This window comes from Salvelinus fontinalis, chromosome 4 (assembly GCF_029448725.1).
Source record: "Salvelinus fontinalis isolate EN_2023a chromosome 4, ASM2944872v1, whole genome shotgun sequence".
NCBI lineage: Eukaryota > Metazoa > Chordata > Actinopteri > Salmoniformes > Salmonidae > Salvelinus > Salvelinus fontinalis.
Genome location: NC_074668.1, coordinates 70,340,296 through 70,355,759, shown reverse-complemented (window position 1 = coordinate 70,355,759; position 15,464 = coordinate 70,340,296). Strand labels below are relative to the sequence as shown.

General features: G+C 43.4%; 1 protein-coding gene across 5 annotated transcripts in view; it reads right to left on the bottom strand.

The window, feature by feature from the left end:
* The window catches only part of LOC129854300 (SH2 domain-containing adapter protein F-like), a 120,603-nt gene that overhangs the window by 14,882 nt on the left and 90,257 nt on the right, over positions 1-15,464 (bottom strand). For 2 of the 5 annotated variants that reach the window (XM_055921186.1, XM_055921187.1), the window contains one exon: positions 9,330-9,494. The exons of 2 other annotated variants lie outside the window; for them this stretch is intronic. In XM_055921186.1, the coding sequence (XP_055777161.1) occupies positions 9,330-9,494 (165 nt within the window). The remainder of the gene's footprint in view (positions 1-9,329; positions 9,495-15,464) is intronic. One more of the 5 variants, XM_055921188.1, reaches the window with a different exon arrangement.

Genomic DNA, 15,464 nt, shown 5'->3' with positions numbered 1-15,464 from the left:
GACCCACAGCCAGATATGAGTATCACAATACAACAGCATCTCAATAGAGGTCTTCCTGGAGACATTTCAAATATCAGCCTTAGAACATTGGACACCCCGCCTCCTTTTTTGTAAAAAGCTAAGGGACGGGCCTCGAGAAATGTAACCACTCAAATTCATAGAGCTATGGATGCAAGGACAGACCATCTATGACATCATAATTACAGTTTTAACCATGTTTTGAGGCTATTCAGTGTTTGTTTACATTGTTTGTAAACAGAGTAAAAACAAGCTGATATTTTGGAGCCTGATGGGGGACGACAGTTGAACTAAGCTCATGACACATTTACAAGTTATATTGTTCAAGAATCAATGGGTATATATCATTACATTATAAGTCTAAAATGGATGTAGCAACTAAGGATTCTATCTTCAATAATCTGACCATTGAAATCCATCTTGTGTTTCCTGTACTCATCAATTATAAGCAATTCAATTAAAGTGGCGTTGAGTTCAGAGAAGCATGTGTTCAAAACATCAGGCATATCTGTGAAACATTGAGCTGCTGTGACTTCATTTTCATGATTCCTCCTGGTCTTTCCCGGCTGTGCTGCAGTGAGATGTGTTAATGAGAGGAGACAGCCATGCCTCAGTGTTTAAACACACACCCCACCACTCTGTACAACACATCCCCCTCAAGGAACTTCACAGATGAAGGCAGAGCGAGACAGAAATCAATCCAGCCACACTGTGTACACAATGCCAGACGGGAGGGAAAACACAACATGCACAAACTAGTCCAGGTTAATCATTGAGCCAGGCCTTGAAAAGTGCCAAGGTCACTAACTAGAGAATAGACAGGCTCCCTTGGAAGTTGGCACTTCTCAGGGCTTTGCTGCTCGGGCCTGATGGGGGATCGGAGGTGATCCATCCAAATCGTGACACGACCCTGACAGTCAGAGGTCAGAGATTTGCTTTTAGACCAATCAGAAACAAGCTACTTAATCTCCCTATTTACACAGTCTGATGTGAGATCAGAGGGTGGGAGGGGACCAGGAGTAGAAGTTGAAACCTCTTCCTGGTAGTGGTCAGCAGGTCAGAGACACAGGAGAGTGGGCTGTTTTACTCCACAGGTCATTTCTGTAGTTGATGTCACACCATCCTTTGGAAAGAGCCCCATTTCCCATTGCCTTGGCTTGCTACCCCCAGCAGTAAACGGAGTTCACCCTTCAACATCAAACACATTGCCAGTCTGTCACTGCCAGAATGCTGAAGACCGCTTTAGGGCTTCAAGAGGAGTGGAGCAACATCAAACGTTGAGCCTCTGATGGAAGCAGTTCATTTAGCATACTCTTAGTTGTGATTGCATGCCCCCCGCCACCACTCATCTCAAGGGCTAATCTCACTCCAGGCCTGGGTTTAACTTCACTGAGTGGACATAGCTCCTCCAGACAGACAGACAGACAAGAGCTGCTGGAATCACAACATATCGATGGAGAGGGGTGGAATAAGCTTGTCTAGTCTAGACCACACCTCCAGTCAAATGATAGCGTTTCACTTTCTGTAAAGCTATTGTAACATTGAGAGTCCTTCCAGTCCTTCCACCATTATACACTGAACAAAAGTATCAAACTGCTGGTCCCATGTTTCATGAGCTGAAATAAAAGATCTCAGAAATGTTCCATACGCACAAAAGGCTTATTTCTCTCAAATGTTGTGCACAAATTTGTTTACATCACTGATAGTGAGCATTTCTCCTTTGCCAATATAATCCATCCACCTGAAAAGTGTGGCATATCAAGAAGCTGATTGAACAGCATGATCATTACACAGGTGCTGGGGACAATAGAAGGCTACTGTGCAGTTGTCACACAGCAACAGTCTCTAGTTTTGAGTGAGTGTGAAATTGGCATGCTGACTGCAGGAATGTCCACCACAGCTGTTTCCAATGAATTGAATGTTCATTTCTCTACAACAAGCCTATTTTGTTTTAGAGAATTTGGCAGTATGTTCAACCGGCCTCACAACCACAGATCACGTGTAACCACGCCAGTCCAGGACCTCCACATTTGGCTTCTTCACCTGCGGTATCGTCTGAGACCAGCCACCTGAACAGCTGATTAAACTGTGGGTTTCCACAACTAAAGAATTTCTGAACAAACTTAGGGAAGCTCATCTCATCATCCTCACCAGGGTCTTGACTGCAGTTCGCTGTCGTAACCGACTTCAGTGGACAACTGCTCACATTCGATGGCCACTGGCACGCTTCATGGCTGAATCCCGGTTGAATCGCGGTTTCAACTGTACCAGGCACATGACCGACAGCGTTTATGGCGTTGTGTGGACCAGCGGTTTGCTGATATCAACGTTGTGAACAGAGTGCCCCATGGTGGCAGTGGGGTTATGGTATGGGCAGGCATAAGCGACGCACAACAAACACAATTGTATTTTATCGATGTCAATTTGAATGCACAGAGATACCGTGACGAGATCCTGAGGCCTATTGTCGTGCAATTCATCCGCTGCCATCACCTCATGTTTCAGCATGATAATGCACGACCCCATGTCGTAAGAATCTGTACATAATTCCTGGAAGCTGAAAATGTCCCAGTTCTTCCATGGTCTGCATATTCACAAGACATTGGCATGTTTGGGATGCTCTGGATCGACGTGCACGACAGCATGCTCCAGTTCCCGCCAATATATAGCAATTTCGCACAGCCATTGAAGAAGAGTAGTACAACATTCCATAGGCCACAATCAACAGCCTGATCAACTCTATGCAAATTAGATGTGTCACGCTGCATGTGGCAAATGGTGGTCACACCAGACACTGACTGGTTTTCTGATCCATGACCCTACTTTTCTTTTAGGTGTCTTTGACCAACTGATGCATATCTGCATTCCCAGTCATGTGAAATCCATAGATAATGGCCTAATGAATTTATTTAAATTGACTGATTTCCTTACATGATCTGTAACTCAGTAAAATCGTTGAAATTGTTGCGTTTGTTTATATTTTATGAATCAATAAATGTAGATGTCTTCTAGAAAACAACCTCATGTAAATGCCTGACATGTACAACTAGAAGCAATTAACTGTCTGTCTGATGCTAAGCTACATACTGAACTGCAGAAACCTATTCTGAGCATCCCTGAAGCATGCACAGCATGTGCTTACCACTGGCAAAGCTACATCACACATGCATGATCATGTTGTTCCTCCAGTGACCACCAGGGGCTCCCCTTAACCTAATTTATATTGTTCATTTGAATAAGTACTTATTTAATTTAATAAACTAAGGCTGTGTTTACACAGGCAGCCCAATTCTCATGTTTTGCCCAGATAATTGGCTAAAGATCTGACTGGTCAAAATACCAATTGGGCTGCCTGTGTAAACACAGCCTTAGTGAAACATTGCTCTAAAACTCAAACCAGTTCCATGGCTTGGCTATACAAAATAATAATGATACAGTTTATAGCACTAATACATAGTTGAGTCTGAAGATGACACACATTGTACAGTATAAATGAGGCCAAATTATTTGTTTTGCTAGTCTCCGTTGTTAAATAAAAGTCAAATATGGAGGATATTTTCTCACAAATCCGTTTCTGTAAACGGTACAAGTAGCTCCCTTTATATATGTTTAATGTATATGTGTATGTGTGTGAGATAGGGTTTCCATGGAGACTGACCGGGTGGGAAAAGATGCGTGTTTGCAGCCCCTCACCCTGTCAGCCAGGACACAGCCAATCTGTAGCTCTGCAGCAAACCTTCCCCTGAGTGTACGTTTGTGCAATAATGTCAGAGAAAGAGACAGCAGGAGAGGGACTGCTGTAGTCTATATATTTTATTTCCTCTTTAATGAAACAAAACCCTATCTCTATAAAAAAACAATGTTCCCTGTATCTCTGAAACAGTGGAGGCTACAGAGGGGAGGAGGGCTCATAATAAATGGCCGGAACGGCGCAAACGGAATGGCATCAAACACCTGGAAGCCATGTGTTTGATACCTTTCCACTAATTCCGCTCCAGCCTTTACCATGAGCCCGTCCTCCCCAATTAAGGTGCCACCAACCTCCTGTGCTCTGAACGTATATGTGTGTGTTGGTGTTGGCTATATGAGTGTGTCAGTATGTGTTGGTGAATGTGAGACTATTATCAGAACACGAGGCATTCCCATGTGAGGAAACCTTCGGTCAGCTATCTGTCATCACTGTGGCAGACAGCTGATAGCATCAGAGCATGTTCTATCACATACCAGTACATGACATTGGCAATGTCTGTCTCCATTCCATGTCTACGGCTATGAAGTAATATGAACCAACACTAAAGTCTGTTATTATTGGTTTGATCATGATAGTTTAGACTGACGTTCACCTGAGCCCTATTCAGTGCTCTCAATCCCACTTTAATTACGCCTAATACTAATTCCTAAACACCTCAATTAAACTCTGACATCTACAGTAACATCAGATCCACAAGGAACCAGCTCAATGGGATTAAATAATTGTTCTTCTCTTGCTTTTGACTCCTCCACCTAGGCAGAGTGAATGGCTTTCCTCAGCGGCGTTCACCACTCAACCTCTACCGTCAGAACAGGCCTTTTCACAGGCAACGCACATGGCTTCAAAGAGGCATTACTAAGGACTGAGCCACTAACAACAACAAAAAAGCAACCATTTTATTTGTTTGAGTGTGAAGAGCCCGTGTCTTCTATGATTGCCAACCGTCTCCCCCACAATAGCTGGAGCTGCAGTGGTATTATAGTTTGGCTGATTCCTGGCGATACTCAGCCCAAACTCATTCCCTTTCATTCTCCACCGCTCACACTCAGGACAGACAAGAGGAGATTGAAGGGAGGATTGGCACACAGGTAATGAGCCCTAGGGGGGCAGTTAGAGTGATGGAAGGACCCACGCGGACGCACACACACGCCATTCTGTGTGTGTGTCTGCCAGCCTGTCTACACTACCTGTATTGTGGCGTGTAAAGCAGAGCAAATGGAATCTCGGTACCAGATTGAACCGTCAGTCAGATGGTGATGGATGGTTGAAGGGCCCACCCTCTCCAGCCTTCCACCTATCTCTACAGGCTCCCAACAAAACACAGGCTGCAGGGATGGAGGGAGGGGGATGGAGGTAGAGAGGAAGGGAGATGGAGAGAGGGAGCTGATTGGCTGGGACTTAGATAAACGCAGGCCACAAAGGTCAAAAGGACATCTAGAGGACCAGAACATGCCTAGAGCAAAGCAGAGCAGAGAGAGAGCGACAAAGGAATCCAGCAAGCTGAAAACCACTCACTACTGCCTTCTCTCACTGAGACAACCACCCACCTTCCACACAGCACATTTACTAATTAAGCCAGCTAATTAATTCTCATTTACTAATGGTACTTCCATCAAAAGAGTGAGTTCACTGGTCAGTGGGGAAAGCTTGAGATCTACTGCTGTATTATAGGGTTACAATTAAGATTTCCAGCTTGACGTGTGAAATGATTAACAGGTCTGAACGCTCATTGAAATGCATGGCACATTGTGAGCATCAAACCATGAAACCATACAAGGCCATGGGAGAGAACGAGCAGCTTGTAAAACCACTGCTTTCTGTTGACATCCAGAGAATATTGTGCTTTGGGAAGTCGAATAAGGATCTGTTGAAAGGATTATATAGAAACACATTTGCTGGGCCCAATGGTCTTATTCTCTGATGAGTTCAACATCAAGGCATGTTATTTTTCTATCTAATCCCAAAACGTATTCCGACGTTTTTTCCAAAAACAAAAGAACAATCCTCCAAAGGCTTAAAAGCCCGCAGATTCCTTGAACAAAAATGAAATCTGGATATCTTTTAATTACACTGTTTTGTATTCTAGTGAGACAAAGGGAGGAGAAGGTAAGAGAATGGCCTGAACACCCAGACAATCAATTCACATCAGAAAACAAAGGCAAAAGCTGTTTATTACATCCAGACAAAGGACTCTGTCTTCTATTTATATGTAGATGTAATATCTGTACTGTCACGGCTGTCAGGCAATATTTAAATGTGATAATGATGTTGAACTGGTGAGACAGGTTCTGTTCGGCTGTACCGGGCGCTGTTCCATCCAGGTCCATATCACACAGCTAATCATAATGGCCCTGGTAACACTTGTAACCTGGAGACCTGGCTAGGGCCAGGAGGAGCAATGGCTTTTGCCCCTAACAACAGTTCTAGGATCAGATTAATTACCCTACACCCAACTTTAACCATTAGGAGGATGTCAAAACATCTGACCCTGTAGCAGTGGTTAGGAACAACTTCTACCTACTCTTACTATGTCCTCCTGTTTGAGTGGAGGCCTGCCTGTAGCCAGAGGCGACAGGAGGTGAGAAGCATGAAATTGTACTCACAGGAAGGTCAGAGAGCCCTCCACCCCCAGTCTCTATATCCAACATCTGACCCATGTGATGTAGTGGGAGTTCAGACAGAGAGAGGATCCTCTTTCAGCCAGACGCCACACTAAAACCCACTCATATCCCATGCATGGGGGAAGTGGAGCCATTCCCAAGGCATTATGGGGCATAAATCAAACATCTGCCATGTCCTCACCCTCAGAACCCAGCCAGCTCATTTTACTGGCTCTCTCTCTGGTGGAGGGAGGATGGCTCATTGTACTGGTTGGAATGGATAGAACAGTATGAAGGACAAATACATTTCCAATTTAACCACAGACTCCATTGGTCTCTCTACAGTAGTACAGCCCCTCTACACTACCAGGGGAGTACAGAGCCTCAGCCTGAGTATAAGTTCTGCTAAACATGGTCCCTCTCCTCGCTCTCCCTGGATAATTAGTTACTGATTGTAGAGCTGTGGAAAAGCTGCAAACATTGGCAAACACATGGAGGCTTCATAATTGGAAATGGACCAAGACACTATTAATCGAATCACAAGCAAGTCTCATGTCACAAGGTCCATGTCTCAAGTGAGTCTCAAGTAGAATGGGTCGGTCGAGTCTTGAGTCAAGTCCAAGTCTGCATTCTAAGAGGAAGTCAAGTTGAGACACGTTTTTTTATAAGTCAATTTAAAAATGCATCTATACATGCGATGACTGCAAATCTTTGTCTATTTATTGAGGCTACCAGACATCCCTTTTTATAATGTTGTCTACAACACATTTGGATGATGTAATTGTAAAATAGGGATGTTGTAGCGGTCGTCAGGGCGCGACATCAGCAGAAGGCAAGGCAGGTTGACGTGCTCAGAGTGTAGATTTATTTTACAGGTCTCAGGGATTCAATGGTGAAAGCCCATATCATACAACATATACAAGTAGAGTTACCAAATATACACAGCCCAAAAGAAATAGCTTCTGTACGAGGCATAACCTGTCCTATCTGAACGGACATTGGTAGCGGACAAGACAATACAGCCTCCCCTTGAGAAACCAAATCGAATCCATCTAACAGGAGCTCAAACAGGTACATATAAGGACTTAACCACTCCCTGGACCATACAATTACCCAATTGGCAATTCCAACAAATAAACTGGTTCTACAATGTAAAAGGACATTTCCACATCCATTGTTACATTTGTACATTTATTTTAATCAGACCTGATGATTATTAATTTCATCACCATTCGTACATGAAACAATTATTTATCTTATTCAACGTACTGTCTCCATAGCATGGCGCGCAGGCCACGTAGCCTTTTCTATGCGCACTAGGGCACGCTCCTATTACGCACAACCAGAATGACAGAGGAAAATATGAACAAAAGAAGCCATACATTGAATTAAATAAACAGAACTTCAACCACAGGAGTCTTGAGAACGTTCATGTGCACAAACATCGCTTCCACTCAAAGGGTAAGAAATTGTATGATAAATGAAAATGGATCGTATCAAACATGTAGCAATAAACGGAATGATGAAACGCTAGCAAACACTGTAGGGTGATATATATGCAATACAGATTTAGCACATATGCATTTAAACGTGTGAAAGCAAGAAAACAAAGCACTCTCCGCTGGCGGGAGTATGGAGAGCTCAAGTGGAGAGACTGTAGTGTATCCTCATCACAGTAATAATTCGTTTTAACAAATTACAAATGCAAGCTTGATAAGTAAATGATACATTTCAAGCAATTTTGACATACCAAATGGCCAGTAGGCCTATACTAGTAGGTCTAAATGTTGCCCGATGCCCCATTCCTGGTGAGCTTGCAAAGTAAACAGTCAATATTCTTGATCACCAAACAATTTATTATGGCAATCCTCTTCCTACAATTTGCTGTTTGTGCTGCACCCGATTTTATAGCTGTACAGCAAATCAGAAATATGTTCACTAGTGCACCCGACCTGTGTTGATTGACAGTTTGCTGGTCCAATCAGAGGGCCAAGTGTGCGTTTCACTAGCCAATCTGTTGCAATTTTTGTTTTTGCAAGGGCAATGCTGCGGCTACTGTCTCTTGCTGCGTGTTGCATAATCCAAGGAGACTCTGCCATGAAATGAGTCACAAAACGTTACAAAACCTGGCCAGATCATTTCAAGTCATCAGTCTCAAGTCAAAGACGAGTCCCGAGTCCAAGTCATGTGACTCAAGTCCAGAACTCTGGAAATGGGGTTATTATTTGGTCACCGAGCATTATAAGAACAAGGTCAAACACTTTGTGCTACATGGATGTTCTCACCAAAATAAAGAGTAGTAAACTTTGGGATTTGAATGGGTTCTTAATCAAGGGTTTGAGAGAATGATCTATAAAGAGCAGTGGGCAAGGGGATGCTTGCCTTGGAACAGTTATGCCTATGTTGACAATAGCATTACGGGTCACCTACACTTCCAATTACCCATTCAGAAGGCAATTCAGCACCATTAAAATTAATGAGCCTTCGTCCACACAACCTGGCTAGTAATAGTGATTTTCTGCCATATGTAATCCAGATAGAAAAGGGCAGTTATTACAGAGATAATGTGAACCGTCAAACTGATTTAAAGATACTGTAGAGCTGATCAATCACTTCCTCCTCACTCAATGAGGTCACACAGTAAACTGGCTGTTACTGTTTTCATAGTGAAGGGAATGTTGTCTTACAACTGTATGAAAAAGAAGCCATACATTGAATGGTATGTTGTCGCCCATGCAATTTGTAATTTCTCTACTTTGACAGACAATGACAGTTTACCAGTACAGTACCCTATCAGGGAACAGGAGGAAGAGGAGGATGAGCCATGGAAATTAGATATGGTTATGGATATGGCAAGAGAAAGAGACACGGGGACATTGTTGATGAGGGGTAAGGGGCGCTGGATGAGCCTCTCTGATGGTGGTGGGATGGACAGACAGGACAGGGACAACAAAACCCACCATGGTGGTGCTGGTCACAGGCAGTGTGCCCAGGGGAGTGCTGGGCTGGTTGGGGGGGCAGAGCGGGGGGTGACTCCACCCCCTCCAGCAGGGCCAGCGCAGGACTGTGGTTGAGCTGGCCGACAGGAGGGGGCCACGGCAGATCCTTGATCACTTTAATCTCTACTGCAGGCAGCCCAGGTCACCAGGACGGGAGCAAGAGGGAAGGAGTGGAAGAGAGTGAGGTAGAGCGAGAGAGAGAAGAGAGAAAACGCGAGAGAGATAAAGGGATAGAGGCAGAGAAAGATAAAGAGAGAGATGAAGGGAAAAGGGGAACACAGAAGAAGCAGAGTAAGAGAAATGCTGGACAGTAGCATCCCATGCAGGTACATGTCAGGTTAGTATACCACAGCATAGTCAATAGAACAGCAGGGAAAACCAGGAGAGAGCAAGACTGAAAAGGAAGGAGTATTAGTTTACCTGAGAGAGACAGACTCTGCTCTTTGACCTCTCCACTTTGCCTCTACATGTTTCTTTGACATTTTACAAGGAGTCAACCAGTGGAATTTTCAACTGCAGGTCAGAGTCATTAATTACGCTCCAGGTTTAGCAGGGAAAGTGGCTGAAGAGAGCTACTAATGAGGCTTTTAAAACACAGAATCAAAGACCTGAGCATGACTTGGCTAGTGTGAATAGCCTCACGGACAACACAAGCTCTGGTATGGCTCATAACGGAGTTACAACGTCTGAAACTGCCTCCACAATAAGATAAAGGGCAATATACAAGATTCTCTACTGGTGCCTGACACAGTGGAATCCATTGTACTGTAATGGTGGGGGGCACCCCGCAGACCTAGCCCCTCAGTAATGTATCGCTCATGTCCAGATGGGGGTATTACCAGAGTAAATCGAGTGCTGGTGCGCCGGCCCATCTTTCACTGGGAATGGCCCACTTGTTTAATAACACAGGACGCTCGATAAATAAGGGGACGGGAAGGGGAGTGCATTTCCCTATCCACCAGGGAGCTGCTGGTCTGTTTGCTGCAGTGGCTAATAAAGAAACATGGTGCACTGGGAAACAGGACTGGCTGTGCAGGAGGGAGTTCTACAGCCAGGAATGACATGTTGCCTGTCAAGTCTCATCATTCTCTGGATAAACGAATAGAGTCCTGATGTTATGTTTCATCATTGAATTGCCCTCATAAAATAGTAGTAGAAGCAGTAAGATGCATTGTTGAAAGTTGAAAAAAACACCACAGAATGCCTAGCTCAAATACATTCCGGTCTAACCATTGTCTCAAAAACAATGACATTCAACCCCTATTCCAATGAATTCTTTACTATCCTCATGCCAAGTAAGCCATTAATTTAGAATCACCCACCTCAGGTGGAGTGACTGCTATTTCCACTGCTGATGAAAAAAAGTTTTTTTTAAAAATCGGAGAGTTTGCTCACTCACGCCTGTCTGTTGCCAGGTTTTATAGGCTGCTAAAGTAGCTTTTCTTCTGTGAGTTGAACGGACACATTATGGACTTGGTGCTTGTTCTGGCCTGCAGGAAAAATCTGGGGTCCAGAACACGCTAATGAGGAGGGGGGAATCAGCTCAGCAGATGAAGAGGGAAAACAGAGAATATTATTTTGGACAAGCAATTAAATACCTCAGCCTTGGTGCCTTTGTGGCAGGGTGAGAGTAATGTGGCTGCAGGACTGTTGATATGACAAGGGCTCACATGAGGATGGAGTCCTTACTATGAATGGTGTTCTCGGAATGAAGTTTCCTTACTTTAATGGTGTACTTTCCTCACTATGGGAGAGAGAGGAGAGAGAGTTATCCCTGGTTCTCAGGCAAAGGCAAATAAGACAGAGGTATAGGGTTGGGACAGAGGTCAGAGCACTAGCAGCTAATATCATAACTTCCTGTCTTGGGATGCCTCACCGCTGAGCGATTAAAAGTCTAATTCTCATTTCACATTCCAGGTTAGCATGTAATTGTTTTGGGAGTAGCCGGCGTTGCAGTGTTACGCAGCCTTGCTCTGGGGATGAAAAGCCCACTCTTACAGGTCGGTCTCAGCTTAGCTCAGCTCTACACAGATGCACAGTGCAAAAGTGGAGGTGAGCTGTCACACAGCCACTTCTAAAAGAAAGGTAAACTGATTCAAGTGGCAGAAGTACAGTGGCAGTCTTCAAACCTCCAGGTGTCTGATTTTTCCCTTACCCTATAACCTGTTTGAATTTTCTGTCAGCCCAAGGGCCTTTTCTGAATACATTTTGGCTTGGATGTTATGTTGCGGCACGGATGAGTGCATCTTAAGGCCTCGACGCGCTGCTCTGAGACACAGTGTGAAGTGACCTGCCTGGGACTGGGGAGCAATGGGGGCCAATTCTTCATCCTAATTTTTCAGGCTGAGGTGATGAGAGAGGCTGAAACACAGCAGAGAATGCACAAAGACATTTGCACTCAAACATCTCTGGAGCCTCTATCCACAGTCTATCCAAGTCACACATACTGCGCAGTACTGTGTGCCAGATAGAACGGTCTGTGTGTGTATGACTGGGCTGGCACAGACAGGCATCAGGTCCTTTAGTTGGCACTGCCTCACCTTCGACATGTCCCCACAGTGATCCATGTGTTTTGCTTTGGGAAGAGGTGAATCATGGGTAGAAGGTTGTTCTCTTACTCAGTATGACATCCCGTGGGACTCCGTGACAGTGGAGGTGCCTTGAGCATTATGAGGAAGATAAAGAGCCCAGCTCACCCCATTCTAACAACCCCCCCCTGGGGTTTACTCTGCTCTACACTGTCTCTCACAGTCTCTCTCTACAACTATACAGTCCATTCTACCAATTTTCAGGACCTTATCTCTCAGTCAGGATGAATGTTGATGTCTCCAGGGCATATTGGATGGAAGCAGCAGACCCACATAAAAAAATACTATAGTATAAAAATACTATAGTATTCACTGTAGTGTTTTTGCTGACTTGAATGTAGTATTCCCTTTAACTGTAAATACTAAAGTATACTATAGTATAAATTATAGTTAACTATAGTATAAATACTGTAATAAAATAACTGCAGTATATACTAAAGCAATTAATGTAGTGTTTTTGCAGATTGTTGAAAACTGTAGTATTTACTGTGGTGTTTTTGTGGGCCCGTAGTATACTGTATTATTTACTAAAGTGTTTTTGTTTTATTATCTTTGACTTAGAAGTGGAGGCTTTCTGCTTTAGGAAACCTACTGAGCAAATGTTCCATAACCTGTAGGTAGGTTGTACTGAGGTCTGAACGGAGAGTTCAAGCTTCTGCTCTTTCTGTAACCTGTAGGGAACACAATATATGGTCTATACTTGGCATGTACGTTTCTCACTTATTGGTGGCACAAATTGGGATATGGGGGAGGGGAATGAGCAGGGTATATGCAAATTAAACACTGTAGTATATAGTAACTATCCTTGAACAAGCATTGGCGAATCGGAATGGCTCATAGGAGCAGGAGGCAGCTTGATGTACAAGTACACCTCCTGGACAGGACACTAGTCTATATCGCAGGGCCTTACCCCCAATCTATCTCCTTAATGCTGAGTGTCAAGCAGAGATGCATTGGGTACCATTTTTAAAGTCTTTGGTATCACTCGGCCAGGCATCAAACTCCCAACCTTCCAATCTCAGGGCGCATACTCTAACCACAAGGCTACTGAATTGCAGTATAGTTTTAAAAAACTATGTGTTTTGCAGACTGTAGTGTTTTTGTGAACATTACTATAGTATTGGCTACAGTGTTTTTTTGTTGCAGAGAATGCTGAAGTACTACAGTTCACTACCAAACTCTATAGTAAGTATTACACATGATTGAGGGATACTACAGTGTATAGTATTCTACAGTATACCACAGTTTATTATAGAATGCTATAGTAAGTACTGTAGTATAATTTAGCCTAGTAAACTAGTATTCTTTCATGTGGGTATGCACATGGGTTAAATTGTGCCGGGTCCTACAGGGCCCGAGACCAGGCACCTATGATCCGAGTGAGAGCCAGGTGGAGCTGAGACCCGGTACATTTCGTTAGCCTATTTGAATTATCTAATGAAAAACTGTTGTCTACATGTAATTTTCCACAGCCAACAACACAAATAGGCTAAGCAACAGCAAACTCAGACAACCCCATAGTAGAATAGTTTATCTATTCAATTGTTCAGCCTGATTGTTCAGCCTGTCGCATTCTATGCGAGAAAATAATAGTCCTCTCAAGGCGCATTCACGCCCAGTCACTGTAGCCTACAAAGTTCTAAATGAAGTGTCGCGGGGGGGGGGGGGGACACTCCTTTGAATGCAGTTGATGGCCACTGTTAAAAGAGGAGCGTCACTGAGCTTTTTTTCACCGTTTTAGAACCAGAGTTTGGAGCAGATGGATGGTTTATGTGTGTTAGCGAGCAGATGGATGGTTTATACGCGGTAGCGAGCAGATGGATGGTTTATACACGGTAGCGAGCAGATGGATGGTTTATACGCGTTAGTGAGCACCAATGTCGTTGAATGCATAGGGAAGGGCGGGGCTAAATGTAACACGGGTATGGTGTAATAGGTAGGTCTACATTATATTCACAGTACATCATCCTTGTTTGGCTGAGTGACAGTAGAATGTTTTTTGGGGGGACATTCGAGTCATAATGTTGCGATAACTAGCAACAAGATAGCCTAATGTTTAGACTTTAGAGTTTGTGATCTAGATAATGATTAGCCCAATGGGGTAAATGGGCAACCCCCAGCCTATTTATTTATAGCCACTAAGCTGCATCAGGTGGGCTGCATCAGGTGATCATTATTGCTAAATAACAAACTCAGCAAAAAAAGAAACGTCCCTTTTTCAGGACCCTGTCTTTCAAAGATAATTCATAAAAATCCAAATAAACCCTTTACAATGAAGATCTGTGAAGTTAACTTCTTATGGCTGCAAGGGGCAGCACTGAGTAACCTGGAAAGAGGTGGCCATTTCAAACGGCCTCCTACTCAATTCTTGCTCGTACAATATGCATATTATCATTTCTATTGGATAGAAAACACTCTCTAGTTTCTTAAACCGTTTGAATTATTTCTCTAAGTGAACCAGAACTCTTTCTGCAGCCCATTTCCTATCCGGAAGTGAGATTTCCAAATGCGAGGTCTTTTTTCAAGAGCTTGTCTATAAAAGGGCATGTCACTTGGGACCATAGAAACACGTCATACGCCTTCCCCTGGGTGTCATGCGGAAGTGAGAGCAGAAAGGACTTGAATATCTCGTTCTGGGATTGAATACAGCCTCTTGGAGTGAGAGGTCCGCCATAATTTTTTTTCTCTAAGGCGCGAAGTTGGACCTTGTATTGCCTCCTGGAAAACCGTCGTTATAGGTGAATATAATCTCCAGCTTCGATTTTACTTGATACATGTCACAATATCATCCTAAAGTACGTTTTTTCAATATAGTTTAATTATATTATTGAAATTTATTCGGGACTTTAGACGTGATGCGTTGGAAGAATTTTTTCAAGAAGGAGAGGTTAGCGCCGCACGGCCAGTGTGCTTGCTAATTCAAGAGGGAAATAGTTCGTTCTGGATCCAAACAAAGACCGTAATAGACAATGGACCCCTTTACAACATTCTGATGGAAGATCAACAAAGATAAGGACCCAATTTGGGATGCTATTTCATATATCTGTCGAGCTGTGCTATCGCTACCGATTACTTGGAATCAATGCTGTTGTGTGTTAGCCATTGCAGTAAGCTAATATAACGATATATTGTGTTTTCGCTGTAAAACACTTAGAAAATCGGAAATATTGTCTGTATTCACAAGATCTTTGTCTTTCATTTTGCTATACACCATATATTTTTCTGAAATGTTTTATGATGAGTAATTAGGTAGTTGACGTTGGTGTCTGTATTTACTCTGGCTACTCCCGTGCTATTTCTGACTGTAGCTATGATGGTAGCATCAATGTAAAACTGATTTATAGCTCAAATATGCACATTTTTCGAACAAAATATAGATTTATTGTGTAACATGTTATAGGACTGTCATCTGAGGAAGTTGTTTCTAGGTTTGTTTGGTTGGATCTTGGTTAGTTAGGTTGGCTTTGTGCATGCTACCTGTGCTGTAAAAAATGTCTGTCCTCTTTTG